This window comes from Chiloscyllium punctatum, chromosome 40 (assembly GCF_047496795.1).
Source record: "Chiloscyllium punctatum isolate Juve2018m chromosome 40, sChiPun1.3, whole genome shotgun sequence".
NCBI classification, from domain to species: domain Eukaryota; kingdom Metazoa; phylum Chordata; class Chondrichthyes; order Orectolobiformes; family Hemiscylliidae; genus Chiloscyllium; species Chiloscyllium punctatum.
Window position 1 is genome coordinate 66,854,519 of NC_092778.1, and position 19,146 is coordinate 66,873,664.

The window sequence follows — 19,146 nt, forward strand, 5'->3', positions numbered from 1 at the left end:
CAGCTCCTGTCCCAGAAATCCTTTATCAATCATATACATTATGCTGTGCATGACAAACAGATTGGTGTATGCAAATCAAAGTCTTAAAGGGATAGGCAGAGTTCCACAAGGGATGTTTCCTCTGGCTGTGGGATCTGGAACCCGAGGAACACAGTCTCAGAATAGAAGGCAAACCATTTCGGACTGAGGTAAGGGGGACCCTGTTCAAAAGGTATTGAATCTTTGGAATTGTCTACCCCAGAAGGCTGTGGATGCTCAGTTATTTAGTAAGTTCAAGACAAGAGTTGATAGACTGCTCCCTACTGATACAACAGATGTGAGGATAACATGGCCAATATGATGTTGAAGTTGTTGATCAGCTATGTTCTGGAGTGGTAGAGCAGCTTCCTGCTCTTTATTTTATTTGTAGGAATATACGTTAAATGTCCTCTCTAATGAAGGGTCACTTGACCCCCAATGTTAACTGCGTTTGCTCCACTGATACTGTACTGCTAGACCTTTCTTTATGTACTCATGCACAGGATGTGGGCAGAGATTTTCCAGCAATTTTTGGTTTGTTTCTGTTTTGGTTTATTTGGTCTTGCAGTTCCCTGTATCTTTCTGTAATCAAACCAGCATGTGATAATCTGACAGCAATCGGTTTGAAGAAAACATTCATTCAAGATTTGTTTTAAAAATCCATTTCTGGGACTGTTTATGATGAGCTGTGTTCTAAATGGCTTTCTCTTTGCCTTTTAAGTCTTTATGGTTTAAATGCTCTTCCTTGACTGAATCTGAAGAATATTCGAAAATATCCACTGGTCTTGTCCTTTCTCAGCTGACACGTACCTCTCTGTTCCTGTTTTGTTCTAGATATTACGCTATGGGCAATCCAGTCTCAGTTCATCTCTATTTCTATGCTGACCGGTTCCAAGGCTATCTGCTGAAACACTATGCGACAAATCTGGCCACCAGCAAATTGGAAACGCTGGAGACTTGGGTGATGCCAAGGAAAATGTTTAAAATTTCAAATCCCACCAATGACTTTGCACGGCTGCAGTTTGCTGAGGTAAACAACCAAAAATGAAGCTGACTTAATTTTACTGAAATAAAGGAATTTGCTGTCTGAATTATAACTGGCACATCTGCAAAATGTTGTAAAAGTCTTTGATTATGTCACCCAGCATCCACCCTTGACATCTTGCGCTGAGTCGCCATTGTGAGTGCTAAATGGGAGTAACTAAACAACGGAGCCAGATTCTTGCAGAAGCGTCAACGTGACCAGGAATCTGATGTTCTGTCCCACATTCCTAGTCAATCCAACACAATTTTCACTGAAAGGAAAAAGAAGGGAGTACTCAGTTGCTTACTATGTTTCTACTGCTTGATTAGAGTTTGCATCCCTCCAATCTGTCTTTGCCTTCTGGCTTCCAACACTGTAGTAATTTACTTTAATCCTTCCCCTATGTCAGCCATGCCACCTTGAAGAAATCTGACGATACTGGGAATTAGGCCACAATCAAGCCTTTTACAGATCCCCTGGAGTTGCCCCTGCTCCCTGAGAATTCAGCTGATCGGAGAGCAGGCTGAACAGGATATCAGAACTGGATGAACCAGAGAAGCCATTTGACCACTCGAGACTGCTTCAACATTTAATTAGATCACAGCTAATTCCTTAACCTTCGTTTTATTTCCTCTGGTCTCATAGCCCTTCATACCCTTGCTGAACAAAAATCTGTTGATCTCTGTCTTGGAAAGGTGAGCTGCTCCCATCATGTATAGCCCTTGGGAGGAGAATACAACATATCCACTACCCTTTGTGCAAAATGTGCTTCTCAATTTCGCACCAAAATAGTCTGACTCCAATATTCTTGCTAGGAATCCTCTGACAAAAATAATATATTTTGTGTATATATACCCTAATACCCTAATCATTTTAAATATATTCAACAGATTAACTTTCGAACTTGAATGGAATACAAGCCTAGTTTGTGCAAATTGTCCTCAGACTTTGCCTTTACGTTGTGATATGATTCCTGTGAATTGGAGCTGTACTCTTCCCAAAACCAGTTTATCTTCGCTAAGGACTGGTCGCCGAAATTGATTGGAGTATCCAGATGGTGCCTGCCTGAGGCTGTTTGTGACTGCAGCACCACTTTCTCACTTTAGAATTTCTAACCCTTGAGCTAAAAGCCAGCATTCCATTAACTTCATTACAGTTTTGAATTATGAACTCTGTCATTGAAAAAATATGAGCAGTTGCATGTTGCAATAGACGGGCTGCTGGCAGGACATGGCAGTGTTTTAATTTACAGATCAAATCTCCTGTCTGTGGTAACCCTTGTTTTAACTTGTACAGAAAGCTTAGTGATATATTTAATCTAAATAGCAGAATGGAAAATTTCCCTTGTCTAATGACCAGAACAGAGCTTTTAGCTGCTAAAGGCCATGTTGTTTTCATAGTCCCAAATGTGCAGTAAACAGTGTGCATCTGTCTGATCTGCAGTTGAAGGTGATAGTTGTTGCTTCAATCAGTCACTGTTTCTAGATATGATCATTGTTAAACCATGTTATTTTCCTAGCACATGATATAGTTCAGCATGAAAACCCACTTTCAATTGGAGCTGTGTGTGCAGCTGCACAGAGCTGCGAAGCAATAGCAAGGGAGAAATGCAGTCTTAGAACAGGAGGTCAGAAGGACCACCTTGGTGAATTACAAGACTGATCACAGAGACACTTGTTTTTGCTCATCAACAAAAAAACCTAGGTAAAGGCATTACAGAACTATCGTTCTGGCAACTCTCTAAAGGCAAAGCCAGTCAGTTGTGAGGTGTATTCAATAGACTGTCTCTTTTCTATAGAGAGACTGTCTCCTTGTGCCTTGTGACAAAAATGTTTTGTTGAAACAGCAGCATCAATGACTCTAGGTGAAAGGAGAGAGCCCAATGAAGTTTCACTCTACAGTGATCTTTACAAAAAGTACTTTGATGTAAGGCAATCCCATTTGTTGTTCGAATAGGTCAGAGATTATAAAGTGTATGATCCATGAATGGATTAAAAATGAACCACGGTGCAGGTACCAGCAAAATGCTCACTGCTGGGCTTCTTCCATTGAGACTTGGGATTGGTTTCTTACTGTAGGTTGTCTCCTTTGAAACATATTCAAGAGTTTGTTGTAAACATGGCAAGACATATTAGGGAGAGTCTTGGTCACCCTGTTCAGATACAGCTCCGGTACAAGTGGAATTTGAACCTGGACTTTCTGGCTGAGAGGGACAAACTATGTTATATCACAAGAGCCCACTTAGAAACAACCTTTTATTCTATTGGGCTTGCACTGCCATAGCCTGCTTTTGGTGTAGAAGATGGGCTAATCAAAACAGTTCTTCTGATTGTGTGGCCATGAGGTTGTTGAACCTCAGCCACTGAGGTTGACAGATAGCCAGAAGGACTGGCACTCAGTAAATAAAAACTAACCTTAATTTGAGTCAAATAACTGAATTGTAGGAATACTGACCAGGTTCTTCTGGTGTTCTCAGGTGTCCCACTCACTTGATGAAAAGTTGGAAAGACCTCAAGCTAACATTTTAGAACAAGGATGTAGGTTTACTCACTGAGCTGAAAGGTTCATTTCCAGACGTTTCGTCACCATACTAGGTAACATCTTCAGTGGGCCTCCAGGCAAAGCACTGCTGATAATTCCTGCTCTTTATTTATATGTTTGGGTTTATTTGGGTTGGTGATGTCCATTTCCTGTTCTTTTTTCTCAAAGGGTGGTAGATGGGGTCTAACTGGATGTGTTTGTTGATAGAGTTCTGGTTGGAATGCCATGCTTCTCAGAACAGAGACACTCACAAGAATTCCAAGAAGCATGGCATTCCAACCAGAACTCTATCAACAAACACATTGAGCCAGACCCCATCTACCACCCCCTGAGAAAAAGAACAGGAAATGACATCACCGGAAATGATATCACCAACCCAAAGAAACCCAAACATATAAATAGAAAGCAGGAATTATCAGCAGTGCTTTGCCCAGAGGCCCACTGAAGATGTTACCTAGTATGGTGACGAAACATCTGGAAATGAACCTTCCAGCTCAGCGAGCAAACCTACATCCAGAACCTCAACCTGAGCTACAAATCTACTCAAAACCCACTAATTTTAGAGCAAGGCCTGTATCTCAATTCCAATCAGGCAGTTTGGAGGGCAGCAAAGATCCTTCCTGTGAAATCAAGCTCCTGGACGCAGACTTGCCAGCCAATCAGAGGGCAGCAGCTCCCACACTTGGCAGTGTTACTGAGAAGGCCTTAGGTGCTGCTGGGCAATAGATGCTTGATGACCAGTGTGGACATGCTGGAAAACCTCTGACTATTGCAAGCACCAAAGACTTGAGTAAGCACTTCCTGGGAATTCAGGTTGTGGATAAGGTTGTAGGGAGAGGGCATGTTGAGAGCAAGGGTAGATGTGTGGTCCCTCTGACTATTTTCTCCTTATTAACACTTTTAAATCCAGTTAATGAGAGAGGACATGGAGAAAGGTATACCATTGTTATTAAAGATACTTCACCTTTCCATACAAACTGTGGAAATGCATTGGTTCCCAGCTGTTACTCAGGTCAGTGCCTGTCACTACCCTCCACAGCTCACTGTTCCTGAGCGCTATGTTAACCGCAAATACTTTTTATCTGTATGTTCTTTTATACCTGTTTATATTGGATCATTTCTGGGTAATTATTTATAGTTCATGTCTGCTTTTATGCATTTTACTTTCAGATTGGCACAGAATGGGATGCTAAGGAGAGAATTTTTCGAAACTATGGCGGCCTCATTGGGCCTATGGATGAGCCTATTGGCATGCAAAAGTGGGGCAAGGGCCCTAACGCCACAGTCACTGTCGTTTGGATCGATCCAATTAATGTCATTGCAGCTACGTATGATATTCAGATCGAGTCTGGTGCCGAGTTCACTCATTACAAACCTCCACTCAACCTCCCCCTGCGTCCAGGTCTCTGGACTGTCAAAATTCTGCACCGCTGGACACCAGTGGCTGAGACAAAGTTTTTAGTGACTCCATTGACGTTTTCAAACAGGCAGCCAATCGGAAAAGGTGAGACACATGCCGAACTGCATTTTGAGAGAATAGGGGGAGTGCATAGTGTTACAACACAACAGGCCCACTGCATGGTTTACATTCCACACAAGCTTCCTGCCACCTTATTGCATCTAATAACAACTGCAAACATGCCTATCGCTTTCTCCCTCATGTAGTTATCCAGCTTTTCCTAAACAAAAGGTCGATGCTATTCACCTCAAATATTCCATGTAACGTAGCAAGTTGGTGGATCTTGATCAGAAAGGGTAAGTGTTACCGAAGATGAGAAAGTGGTTAGAGTACAAACTACAGACTACCACCATGATACACACACACACTCACACTCACTCACTCCCACAAACACACACTCCCTTACACACTCTGTCTCTCTTGTCTGTGATCTGCAGTATGTGGGGTTATGGGCACTTGCTGTTTGAATCTCATCGGGAAGTGGTGTTAAGCTATTTGTCTGAGGATGTCATTGCAGCGAACTCAGACTTTGATACACACACATTTTCCAGCAGTGATTTGGAGATGCCAGTGTTGGACTGTGGTGTACAAAGTTAAAAATCACACAACACCAGGTTATAGTCCAACAGGTTTAATTGGAAGCACTAGCTTTCCAAGCGCTGCTCCTTCATCGGGTGGTTGTGAGGTGACCCCTTCCAGCAAGGGTCATCTCACAACCATTTGGCTATGTATCTCCTCTCTAACCGAGAGGCACTAAGGATGGTGATAGCATTGCTGGTGATTTTCTGATCTGTAATGCAAAGTTATACTAAACTTTATGTGTCACCTCTAGTGATGCCCAATTCTCAAATTGACATCTGTCTTAAACTACAAGATAAATTAAAATATCACTTACTGTGTATCATTCCAAAGTGTTCCACACAGAAAAACAATCCCGTTATAACATACCTCAACAGTTTGAGAGGGATTTGGCATAATTAGATACAACATTTAAACCTTAGATCATAACAGATATTGAGGATTGATGAGAGCCACTTAAAAGTATTGCTAACAAGCACTTTGTTTAACTTAAAATACACATGGAACGTGCAATAGTCAATTTAACCAACAAAGAGCTAGCAATTAAATTCACTTCCTAAAATTATAGTCATTGGAGCTTGGGTTAACCAAAAGGATCATTTCTTTAAAGTATTTTAGAATCTTAACCAGTGAACTATATTCAAATAGTAAGATTATAAAATGCAAAAATACTCACCAAGTGTGGGAGTCAGAAACTAAGTTTATTTTATTGAGGCATTAGAGGTCTTGTCCCTTTTGATTGAGAGACAGCGAGACCCCCATGCTACCTCCTTTCAGCAGATCTGCTGAGGCAGGAAAAGATCAGGCACTGATTAAACCTTTTCCTGGATTAGGATCCTTGGCACAAAAACCAGCCTTGTCTCTCCCACCTCCTCAGTCCCTCACCCCAATGAAAGCTGTCAGCCAATCAGGACTGTTTACTCTTGTGAGCAGTAATGTCCCTCACACAGAAGAGGCTGTGGCTGCTGATGGAGGAGAGTTTCTTGGCGTTGCAGGGGGCCCACAATCTCTGGGGAAGTACTGTGGAGGCTTTTGCAGGATGGGACTGAGGTGGGAGGGTGGCGGGGTGGTCAGGTGATCAGATCCATGGATTGTGGAGATTGCTGTCTTCATCCTCCCAGCCCCTGGCCTGCTCCTTTCTGATGTCTGGTCTGTCTAGTTTTCCAAGGCATCTCCCCACCTGCCCTCTGCAGCGATGTGCTCAGTAGCTTGTAATGGCCTGGCCTATTGGTCATCCACATGCAGCCAGGTTAACCTAGCAGTATTGGGAACAGCTCCTTCAATGGGGCCATCACTCAGCCACTTGATTGGTGTTGGGTTGGGAAGGTGGTAAATTCAGGTACAGCACAATCCCACCTAGCATCCTTCTCTTCCCAAAAGTAAGGAAAGGGGTAGTAAGTTGAGAGAGGATGTGAGGAGAAAGTTCCCACTCCCCAGGTTGGTGGCAATCTGGAACTCACTATCTATAATGTTTGAAAAGAGAGAGAAAAACCGTCATCACATTTCATATTTACATGGCACTTGTGATACCATAGCATACAAGGCTATGGGCCAAATGCAGGAAAATAGGATTAGAATAGTTAGTAGTTGTTTTTGACCAATCAGTGTCAATGGGCTGAAGGGCCTTTCTCTGTGCTGTAGATCTTGATGACCATCAGCCAGGCTCCTACAGACCTGAGAGCTGCTGTCTTTAGGGCAACGTATTGTCCTAAATACTTTCCCAATCAAAGACTCAACTCTGTTGTGGTTTATGACCACATTTGCTAGTTGGATTCAAGATGAACTGGTCAAGGAGAAGGCAAGATCAGGAACTGTCTTCTAACTTGGGCTTTTTCTAACACTGCTTATTAAATTTTTAGGCTAAGTGCTACAATGCATGTAATCAGCAATATACCAGGATCTAATCTTACTGTTCCATTACTGAATAACTATTTGATAAACTCTACCACCTAATGCTACCATATGCTTCTCTGCACATGTGTCGAACATTCACATGGCCAGACTTAAGGCTTCCACCTAGTTCTGTTTGTGTTCCCTTAATTCCACCCACACTGTGCTCTTATTGCCCAGCGAGAAGCAGCTGCCATCTCAAGGTTGCTCCATGGTCCTTAAAGCCTAACTGCACCTCAACCACTATTACCTCTGACCTGTTTCCTTATTCATGTTAAGGATTGTGGGAGGCTAGAGGTCAGGATTTGTGACCACAATTATAGACAAAGTACAAAATACCAGCTAATGTGTGTCACACCATAATTTCTAAAAAATGAAAATACCTACCAACCCTGACTTCTAACTACGTTTCAATGAGGTGTGCACTCCACATAGCAAATGTAACCTGAAATACAGTCATTAATTTATGCAATTTTTAATGGTCCAATTTGAAATATTAGAATATAAAGTGAACCATTTCTCCATGTAAATCATGAACAATCTGTCTGAACAAGATCATTCTCAGTCTGATGTCCTGCTACACAAACTGCATTTTGAATGTGTGTAATTCCTGCTGTTCTCAATATTGTATCCTGTGAAATGGCTGGGTTTTTTTCAAAGTGATATCTGCAACAACCCATGCGCTATTTGTCTGCAGGAATAATAAATAGACTTGCCTGCCCTCAATTAGAGTTCCTGAAGGGTTGGCATATCTCCACCGAGATATTGCAGACTACATTGTGATAGCCTTCCTTGACTATTGTGTAAGAGCGTGGTATTAAAGTAACACTCCTTACAAATAACTGTTTTATAACCATTGTGCTGGAACAATTTGGAAAGAGCAGGTCTGGAAGCTGGTCATGGATGCCCACTTCATGTAAGTAGGGTATTCATGTCAGGACTATCGCTCGGTAATATGACCCTACTTAAGACTGACATCAACAAAATTATTGTGTTTATATATTAGAAAAAAAAAGGTGAGACAATAGTTCAATGTAAGCGTTTTAGACTGAGCTGTTCATTTGATTGAATCTTTTTTTGTTTTCTCAATCCGAGCAGGTGAATCATTGAGTAAAAACATCACAAGTGTTTTTCGCAAGTGCTATTTATAATCTGCCCTGCCGTCAGTGATTGTTAAAGGTTTCCACATTGACAACCGTGTAGCAGATAATGAATCAATTTGAACGAGAAGTATAACAGAGCCAATCTATTTGACTCAGTCCTGTGAACATACCCACGATCAAATGTATTGTAGCTTTTCCAGCTAATCCAGGTGAAAGAACAAACGAGCAGCTTCCAGAGATTAAGCAGCAGTGAGCAGGTCAAAAATTGTGCAGCAAATATTGGGTAATTTGAAGCTTGCTTTTCAGCTTAAAAACCAAGATAAAGAATTAAAATGTATTAAACTGTCTCCCTTAAATTCCACTTTCCCAATTAATAAAGAAATAATTTGACATGGGGATTGAAGGAATACTGATGAGAAGTATAGTAACTAGAGCTAAGAATCTTGACTTTGGTTATGACCAGTGTGGATTAATTTTGCTCTCTGCTGTTCTTTGCTGATTAATCACAAATGCACTTCAATTGAAGGGCATTCTTTTGTTCTTAAAAACATTCTGAGTAATGTAGTTTAAAGCAAGCTATAGTTTTCAGAAAAATGTCACAACGCTAAAAGAGAAGTATTAGGAAATTTCAGTTTTAAAAAGTTGCCTTTAATGGGTTTGAAATTCTCAATCTCATTTCGATTCTCTAGCGGTAAAGTTGCAACTGCTGGGACATGATGGTATCTATGTTCATCAGCTGCCTTCTCACCACCACCTTACTGCATGTAACACAGTGCTATCTGTTGAACACAAACAAAAATGTGTACTACACAAGAGAAGGAAACTCCTAATAACTGAAAGATGGTTAAGTGTAATTCAGTTGTAAAACCATACATCTAATGAGAAATTATATCCAAGACAGATAATCCATTAATAACCTCTTAAAACTGTTAGTCAGAATGCGAACATGAACACCTTGGTGATTATTAGCTCTTGAAATTCAGCCAAACATTCCTAATGATCTCAGCTGTCAAAATAAACATTAAAGGAATCAACTGAACCTGCAAGAACAGATTATTTGATTTTTCTCTGAGCTACAGACAATGGGTCAGAAAGTGAAGAATTCCAAAAAACAGGTGACTTTTTTCTCGGTTCCCAATTTGGGGTAGGGCTCCCCCGTGGCTCATAACTCCACTTAGGTGTCATCAACCATATGTCCCAGGAAAATTAGAAGGGACGGAGTGGGATTTGAAGTGTCCACCCCCACACTGGAGCTAGCTAGGATGGGAGTGTCACATATGTGCGCCCTTATTCCATGCTGGCGAAAATGGCCAGAAATGAGGCTGGGAATTCCAGAGTCTGGACCACCCACCTGCTTTAAACAGTTTTGGACCCCACCCAGCTCAACGCAAATCTGAGCTGATATGAGGAATATGGTGAAAGGTGAGCTGAGTACACAAATACATTTACACACTGTCACACTAGCAATAGGCTAACATTTACACACAGTAGAATTACTGTACAATCTAAAGTCCCAAGCTACAAGGATAAATTTCCATGTTTAATTTTATTTCCTGTAGAAGCTTTCCCAAGTGTGATGATTTACACAAACTCAACTACACAAATAGTGCGTTCAGTTGAGAATTTAGGCTGTTTCATTATCTGGGATATTTCCTTTCTGAGGTGAAACCTTTAGCATCAGAGATATGATTGATGCCACCTTGGTTATAATTGCTGTCCAGCTCCCTCTTTCCCCTCCTCTGAGACTTGATGAATTGGATTATGGAGTGCTTAATTTGAAAGGATATAATAGCACTGACAACAGAAAAGTGATACAGGTATTTCTTCTATAACGTGATAGTTGTGTTCCTCTGCAACAATCGTGCAATACAAATAACACTTAAAGTATTGGCAGTGTGACTGCCTTATAGCCAACACACACTTTAAAAGTTAGCGATTTAGAACCCACGTTCCCTATTCACCCAATCAGATTGCAACTAATTTGTGTTAATGAGTAGACACGTTATAGCAGTGTGTGCTACCTGTACAGTGTGTGCTTAAAGTGAGTGAGATGCCAGGTTGATGAGGTCAGGGAGATAGAAAGAAAGACTGGGCAGTTTTTGACATTGAGACCAGGGCAGTCCTGAGAGGCCATAGCTGAATGCTGAAACTGGGCGAGTTGTATTGAATTTATACCATTCTGGCTGCAACCAAATTCACTGACAACAAAATGAGCTTGGAATTTAACTGCATTTGCATTCATCATCAGTAACAAAATGGATAAAGTAAATGAAACGTGTAATTGTTGTTGGTTTCCATAGAAACTTGATGACATTTAACACAAACTTCAAATGTATAATCCCACAAACTGAATTTTAGTATTTTATCCAGACAAATCAAATATGACTACAGCTGAACTGAAGCAGGTATGGATAAACAGAAGTGAACAGGTAAACGATAGTCATTTCAGCCACATATCATTCACCTTATTATCATACAAATATAAAATCTAGTTAAGCACACAAAGAAAGTGAACTAAAGGCTGGCAGATTTTAAATGTAGAAATTGAGAAATGATGTGCTATGTTCAAAAATAATCATTATTCAGCAATGCAAAGTACACTCGATATTCTGTTCACAAATGTTTCATTTGGCTTTCTTTCCTCTCTTCCAGGAGAAGCCCTCAAGTTACATAGTGGCCCATCTAAGAATGCCTACATGGAGCAGAGTTTTCAAGGCCTGAGGAATACTCTGAATATACACTCTACTTCCAAGCAAGTGGAACAGGCAAAACACAATGCAGCACTCACTGGCTCACAGCTGGAGAGCTGGGTGGATCCCATGGTGAACAGTTTGTGGTCAGCTGTGGATATCTGTGCCAGTGGCCCCACCTCTTGCCCGATCATGCACACATGCAGCCAAACGACCTGGAGTTCAGAGAGTCCAGATCCCAAATCAGAATTGGGGCCAGTCAAAGCAAATGGGCGTTTGAGGTAGCACCTAATGCATTCCTGAACCATCATAAAAACACAAATTGCCAATTGGGTTTTCCTGTTAGTTCTTAGCAGCAGTTCCCGGATGTCTTCATAGAATTGTGGTAAAGCTAGGGCAGTGTATCTAAACTGAAGATGTTGATACTGACAGAGGTAAGCAGTGTTAGCTGTGCTGGTACTGTGAAAGAACAGATGTATTATCATGTACCACAGAAAGTCTAGAAGGAAACTTTAGCACTCTATTTATTTAAACATTTTAGTCAGTGACTAATGAGTAGATGCTGCTTTTGCAGCTTTGGTATAGATATATATCCTATTACTAATCTGCCTTTATTAACAAAGGCCTGTGTCCAGACTTCCTATCGCCTTTAACTGTATCTGATCTAAAACCTGTAGAGGGTCTTAAAGCTTGTCAACAGGATTATTTAAATTGAAATCAAATAGTTACACCTAGTGTAAGAGAGAGTTCTCCCAAACGGGTTGTAACGCACTTTGTTGAACCAGTGCTTTCAGCACTGACTATTCTATTACAGATGATCAGAGCATTATACTGCAGCCAGGATACACACCAGATTCAGAAAATGATGTAGTGGAACCATCAGTATTAGCAACCCCAAAGCAAATTAGAGTTTATTCGAATTTTTCATGGCAATGATATAGCAACTCTTTTTAACGTATTTAGATCAAACATTCCTTTTAAACTTAATTTTTTTTAAAAATCTTGCATCTAATTTTGCAAAAAAAAATCACATAGCACTTTCAAAGCGAAAGCTTTTTGAATATAGAACCAGAAACACATCCTTCTGTTCAAGTCCTAATGGTCAAGTATTCAACATGGTTAAAAATCAGATATCTTTGATTGAACATTATTTACTGTAGCTAATTAAAAATTTGAATGTTTTTACTTCTTTTATATTTGTTATTAGAGCATCTCAGAAGTGCTTCGTGTTGGCCCATCCATGCAGTTTGCATTAATCGTCATCCTTTGATGTGATGTGTGGGCAGGGTTTGTTAACTTTATTGCAGGTGATAGGTCTTGTGAACAGTTAGTGTCATGCACACACATTTGATCTCAGCATGTGAAGCTACTGTCTGTAGCGTTTTTAGACTAACAGGCAGGCCAGCAGCCCTGCTTATTTACTTCATCACATCAAAACAACCTAGGTCCCTGCTCCTATTAGTGTGAAAATCAGATGAAGCCCACCTTTGTTTCAACTTGTGTTATAAAGGTCTATCAGTATTCCTGTTAATAATTTGTATTTGAGTAACTTATTGTTAAACATTAGATGGGTTCAGAGTTGCATTTCACAATCAGCATTGCCTCACTCAAACCCCTTTCCTACTTTGAGTTGAAATATTTTTCGGCTTGTTCTGTGTGAACTCAACAGTGACAATAATTGCTAAAACCCTTGGGTGGCTAAGGATTTACAGTTACTCCAAATCACAGGATCCTTCTTGTTCACAGCAACTTGGCAACAAAGGGGAAATGAAGAATTGCTGAACTGACATGGGAAATACTGTGAATATCGAGCAGATTAGTCAACAGTTGGGAGGCAGTGACAGGGTCCCTATTGTGGACATTCCCATCACCCCATTACAAGATTCCATTTCAAAAATCACTCTACTTCCCTCTCTGCAAGTTAGTTCATTTCCAGCCAGATTTCCATCTCTGACCGTGTTTTTAAACTGTATAATCACATATTTACTGAAGTGAATAGTTCACAAGATCAAACTCTGGGCATCAGTTTTCTATCCATTTCGAGGTAACACTTAATTTATACAATTTAGTTGATCTGATGCCTCCCCCCTCATAAATTTGTGACAAAATCTAAACCAAACAGAACTTTGCTTCAAAAGGCTGGTGGATTTAGTAGCAGGAACGGGAGTGGAAAAGTGTGTGATCAGGATTTCTGCCCACACTGATCCTGCCTCAGCCACACTAGATTAACAATGTTAATACAGTCTAGAATTTGTGCAACTTTGAACAAACTCATTTCAAAAATTAACTTCATGTCATTTTCGTTGTAATAATGTATCCATTTCCCAATTGATGAATAATTTGTGTTTATCTCATAATTTCAGTCTGTTTAAATCAATGGTTGTAAAAGAATGCAAACAGGTAACAGAAAAGTCTCCACATTCCTGTTAGGCGCGGAGACCACAAATCATTCCTAATTTGGGAAGGGGTGAAATTAGAAATACAACCGATCAGTTTAGAAGATTGAAGATATGACATCATTAGGCTTTTTGTCTTCAGTCATTGAAAATGAAAAGTCTTTTATATAAAAAAAAGTGAAATACACTTTGGAGATCCTGCCTGTAAAGGAACGATTATTGGCCTGATGTTTTTTCTAGCATTTATGAATACACACTGATGACTCCGCAAGGCTCCATTATCCCAGAACCAACCTTTAAAATGTACACAGCAGGTATCCTTTTCCAATTTGTGCAGCATTTCAAAATGTGCACGTTAAAAACCTCAGGTTGGCTGAGACCATTTCACAACTAAGCAAACCTTTTTACACTTGGGAGGCAGTGGGGGGATGTGAATCTCTGAAATTATTCAGCAGCTGTCCATTTTTAATTCTCTGCTGTTAATGCCATGTATTAATTATCATGAAGCTGTCAGCTCAATGCCTTCTTCCTCCTGTGCTGAGGGGGGAGCTGTCATGGGTGCTACCTCACGTGAATGGGAGCATATTTTACCCGACATCATTGCTACTGGAAATATCTTCAGAGCCTGTTTCACCTGAGCTGAATGTATGATCTATGCAAGCTGTTCCTTGTCATGAGAACACAACGCAATTGAAATTAAACTTGCCAAATAAACTGCAAGATACTGTACAGACGTCTCTGATGACAGAGAGAACATTCAGGTGCTGTTCACTGCACCAAATTTGTAAATTGTCACGTATTTTGTTCAACGGGCATTGTTAGTCACAGTTAGGTCAATTTTTGCCCAAAGACTATACTGAAGAGTCTTTGCGTTATTAACGATACACTTGTTACATGTCAACAAATGCGTGGCTGTCAGATAGTCAGTGCTGGCTTATTCCTTTGCCTCCTGATAAATTATTGATTGTGCCCTCATTTTAAAATTCTAAAGACTACCTTATGCAATTAAAAAAAAATTATGGCTATTTTATTATAAATCCAAATAAGCATTTAAAAAGAAACTAAGAATTATTTTAAACTGGACATGTACTTACAGGAAAAGGACTAATTCCAACATGCAACTCCTTGCAAGGTGTAGATATTTGTTATTTATTTAAAGGAATAAAATATTTTGAAGTTTTAAAAGATGTTTAATTTGACAATTGGGTCAAAAGTTCTGAAAGCCAGTACGATTTCCTGTATGTAGAATGTTTTATTCAGCAAATATTGCACTAGCTGTTTTGCACCCAATTGCCCTCCAATTAACAGAGAGATAATGAAACACAGAAATTGTGCCTTAACTGCCTTCTGGTCTGAGGAAGTCTGCTTTTGTCTGACAAAGCAAGTTTTTGCAGGTTATCAACAGTTGTATTAAATGCTGTATCGTACCAAAAACTGCTGTTGTATATAGACGCCTACTGTCCTATTGTGGTTTTGATTGCAGAATTTTAAAATACAAAAAAAACAAAGGTGTGTGTCTTGCCTTTTTGCAACTTTATCATGAATGTCTCAACTTTGGCTTTCACACTCCACACTCGAGGGACACAATATATCCTGTTCAATGACGAAGATCTCAGCTCATTCTTTATTATTCTCTTCATTGAGCAATTTTTCATCTTTGGAATTTAAAATAGGTATAACTTTGTGCGCTGTCACTTCTATGGCAGGCCACTGAATAACAGGACTCCAGCTTCTTTCATATGACAGTGTTTCTCAACCCTTTCCTGATATTTGTGTTGCTTCTGTTTAAAGAAGACTTGCCTTTACATAGCACCTTACACAACCTCAGGACATCCCAAAGTGCTGTCATTGAAGTACTTTTTGACAGGGAATCACTGTTTTAATGTAATAACTGTTGGGGAATAGCTCTTGGTCTTATGGAGATTTACCCCTCTTTTCTAGATGATTGGATCTTTTGTATCCCCCTTGGGGGAGCAGACAGACTGCACTTCTCAGTGTTACTGATTATCAGGCTGACCTCTCCCTGACGGATCATGTACTCAGATTTCCACATCATTCTCCTGGTGAAATGTGATCAAGATTGAAAACACTTAGTGCAGGACTAATTCACTTTCTGCTATACAGATAGAAATGCCCCATGATTTACCTTATTGTGCCATTCTAACTCAGCAATTATTTGTTTAAAAAAATCTGATAAAATTATTTCTTCCAGCAAAATGTTACAATGAATCAATCTGGTTTCTGAATCATAAAATATAAACCTGTTGTGATAGTAAAGAATTAGCAATGTCTTTAAAATGTGTATTTCTGTAGTGCACTGACCTAATTATTTTATACAGGCTACACAGTCCAATCAGCCCAATCACTCCATTCTAGTGTTTTATGCTCCACTAAAGCATCTTCCCAAGGTTTCTCATTAATAACCATCTATTCACTTCACCTAATTGCTGTGATACTGAGTTCGACATTCTCACCACTGGGTGTGAAAAAGTTTCTTCTGAATTCCCTCTTCGATTTCTTGTCTTTTATAGTGAGGAGATTCACTTCCCCAGGAGAGAAACATTTCCTCCCATCCAATCTACCAAAACCTTTCATCATTTGTAGGACCTCCATTAGACCATTAAAATAATAAAACTTATTTCCTTTTTTTAAATAATTTTGCAACACCTTGCTGATTTAGTTAGAAATAAATTATTTCTGACCTTTGCCAACTATATGCTTTGACCTCCATCCTGTTCATCAGAAAGAGAAACACTGACCATAGGCCATACAAGACCATTGGGTGTCTCAAAGCTAATCATCCAATGTTTTTTTCAGTGTAGTTTCTTTGTAGAAAATGTGCAAGCTAATTTATACACTGTCAGCTTTCCCACACATGACCCAATAATTGTCATGTCAGTTGAGGGCTAAATATTGATCAGGAGGCCAGCAAGAATTGCCTGCCCCTTTGAAGTGGATCTCTTGCAGTCACCAGACAATTGGAGTCTTCTCTGATGAACAGCACCACCCTACTCTATCAGCTTTAATTTTTGTTCACAAGTCTTGGCGTTTGAATGCATAGCCTTGTGATGTAGCTGAGATTACTGCCAACTAATACTTCAGCACCGTCAACATCTTCAGGAAAATTCGGACTGTCCACAATGCTCATGTCCCATGAATGAACAAAAAAAAATGTTAATTTGTTTCAAAATTCTGGAATGCCAAACTTCCATTGGAATAACTAAGGGAGAGACCTATGTTGTATGAGGCATCAGGATTCTGAAGCAATCTTTAATGATGTCATGGAACTGTACATCACTGAGTGTAACTAACAGTGTGAGCGAATTTAGAACACAAGAACTTTGGAGAATCTGAAGACACAGCTGACTAGATAAAACATGAGGTAATTTCATGCAACTAAACATCAGAGTCTGGTATACCAGTGACTACTGTATAATAGCACTGTTTAATATTAATGTATAATAAATAATTTTATTTTGAAGTTTTTACCTTAAGACATTTTCTGACTTTGCCTTCTCCTCGAATCTGCAAAAAGCCCAAAAATGAACAAGTGGCATTAAATCACACAATTGATTACCTGCACCTGACTGTGATGATGCTATAACTTTAAAAGGTTATTTTGTCCTGTTTTTTTTTTGAAGAGAGGTTTTCAGGCAGAGGTGCTGATCTGGCTACTCAAGATGACTTAAGTACACAACTTGTGAGGTCTTGGGGTGTTTTATTTTAAGTTGGAACATTGGAAGCAGCCTGGGGGCAGCCAGCTCTCACAGACCAGGCGTTCCAGGTTGTTTAGCTTTTGCAGCAGAAGCTGTTTGAGGTTTCGAAAGAGTTGGATGCTTCAGTGAATATCTCCTGGCTACTACACTCTCTGAATTTTCTCTTGATGTTTCTTCCTCCTGGATTGGAGAACTGCATGTGAGAATCTATGTATGAATTTGCCTTTTTGCCAAGAAGTGTGTTTGTGAGATGTTTGGAACAGTTAATTAGTAATAGGTATTGTATCAGTTAAGTTTTCCAATAGTTGTTATTCTAAATTCCTGTTTCTTTGTATTTTAACTATAGTATCGAAATAAATTTGTGTTTAGCTTAATGTCAAATAGTTTGACCGGTCGCATCACATTGGGAACACAGCACTTCACATCTATGTTTCAAATAAGGAAAGTTAAGGTCTGGGCTACCTACTTAAAATATTTTGATGGGGTCTAGCCTTGTCCTGAGCTGACTCTGAAAATGATCCTGTGAATGCAAACTGGGAATGTTGCAGTCCAGGCACACCACCTAAAAACAACATCATACCAAATCTCACTGTCGTGCAGATTTCATTTCACCCAGAGCTACCTTCTCCTTGATGTAAACATTGACAAATGCTGAGAATATTCTTTTAATGTACACTGTCACAGTTAAGATCTATAAATTTTAGATAGCTGGCAGGGAATTGGTTGCTGCAAAATACATTTGAGATGAAGAGTTCATACGAAGCACTTCAGGGAAAAAGATACTGATCCCTTCCTTGGACACTAATGACAGAAACTGAACAACCATAGCTAACACACCCATTTCTCATGAACTGTAACAACGGAGCAGTTTTGTTTCAGAAACTGATCACATTGGGATGAATATCTTCTCAACTTTCATCCATGAACCAATATCTATCATTCTGCACCATCCCTTTACGTTCCTTAAGAAACGTTCTGCATTAAAGGTACACACCCTGAAATTCCATGGGGGCATTCCGGAAGTTACATAGAACATAGAATGTTACAGCGCAGTGCAGGCCGTTTGGCCCTCGATGTTGCACTGACCTGTGAAATTAATCTGATGCCAATCTAACTGAAACTATTCCATTATTATCCATATGTATGTCCAATGACCATTTAAATGCCCCTAAAGTTGGTGAGTCTACTACTGTTGCAGGCAGGTTGTTCCCCACCCCTTACTACTCTCTGAGTGAAGAAACTACCTCTGACATCTGTCCTAAATCTATCATCCCTCAATTTAAAGCTATGTTCCCTCATGTTAGCCTTCACCATCCGGGGGAAAAAGGCTCTCACTGTCCACCCTATCTAACCCTCTGATTATCTTATACGTCTTGATTAAGTCACCTCTCAACCTTCTTCTCTCCAATGAAAACAGCCTCAAGACCCTCAGCCTTTCCTCCGTAAGACCTTCCTTCCATACCAGGCAACATCCGAGCAAATCTCCTCTGAACCCTTTCCAAGGATTCCACATCCTTCCTATAATGCGGTGACCAGAACTGTACGCAATACTCCAGGTGTGGCCTTACTAGTGTCTTGTTCAGCTGAAGCATCACCTCGTGGCTCCGAAACTCAATCCCCTACCAATAAACACCAACACACCATATGCCTTCTTAACAACCCTATCAACCTGGGTGGCAACTTTCAGGGGTTTATGCACCTGGACACCGAGATCTCTCTGCTCATCTACA

At 40.0% G+C, this 19,146-nt stretch overlaps 1 protein-coding gene across 1 annotated transcript in view; it reads left to right on the forward strand.

The window, feature by feature from the left end:
• xylt1 (xylosyltransferase I) overlaps nt 1–15,212 on the forward strand; it is a 261,359-nt gene extending 246,147 nt beyond the window's left edge. Inside the window, exons 9-11 of the mRNA XM_072560173.1 lie at nt 853–1,048; nt 4,754–5,087; nt 11,267–15,212. Coding sequence (XP_072416274.1) covers nt 853–1,048; nt 4,754–5,087; nt 11,267–11,589 — 853 coding nt within the window. The 3' untranslated portion in view covers nt 11,590–15,212. The remainder of the gene's footprint in view (nt 1–852; nt 1,049–4,753; nt 5,088–11,266) is intronic.
• Nucleotides 15,213–19,146: the final 3,934 nt, after the last annotated feature.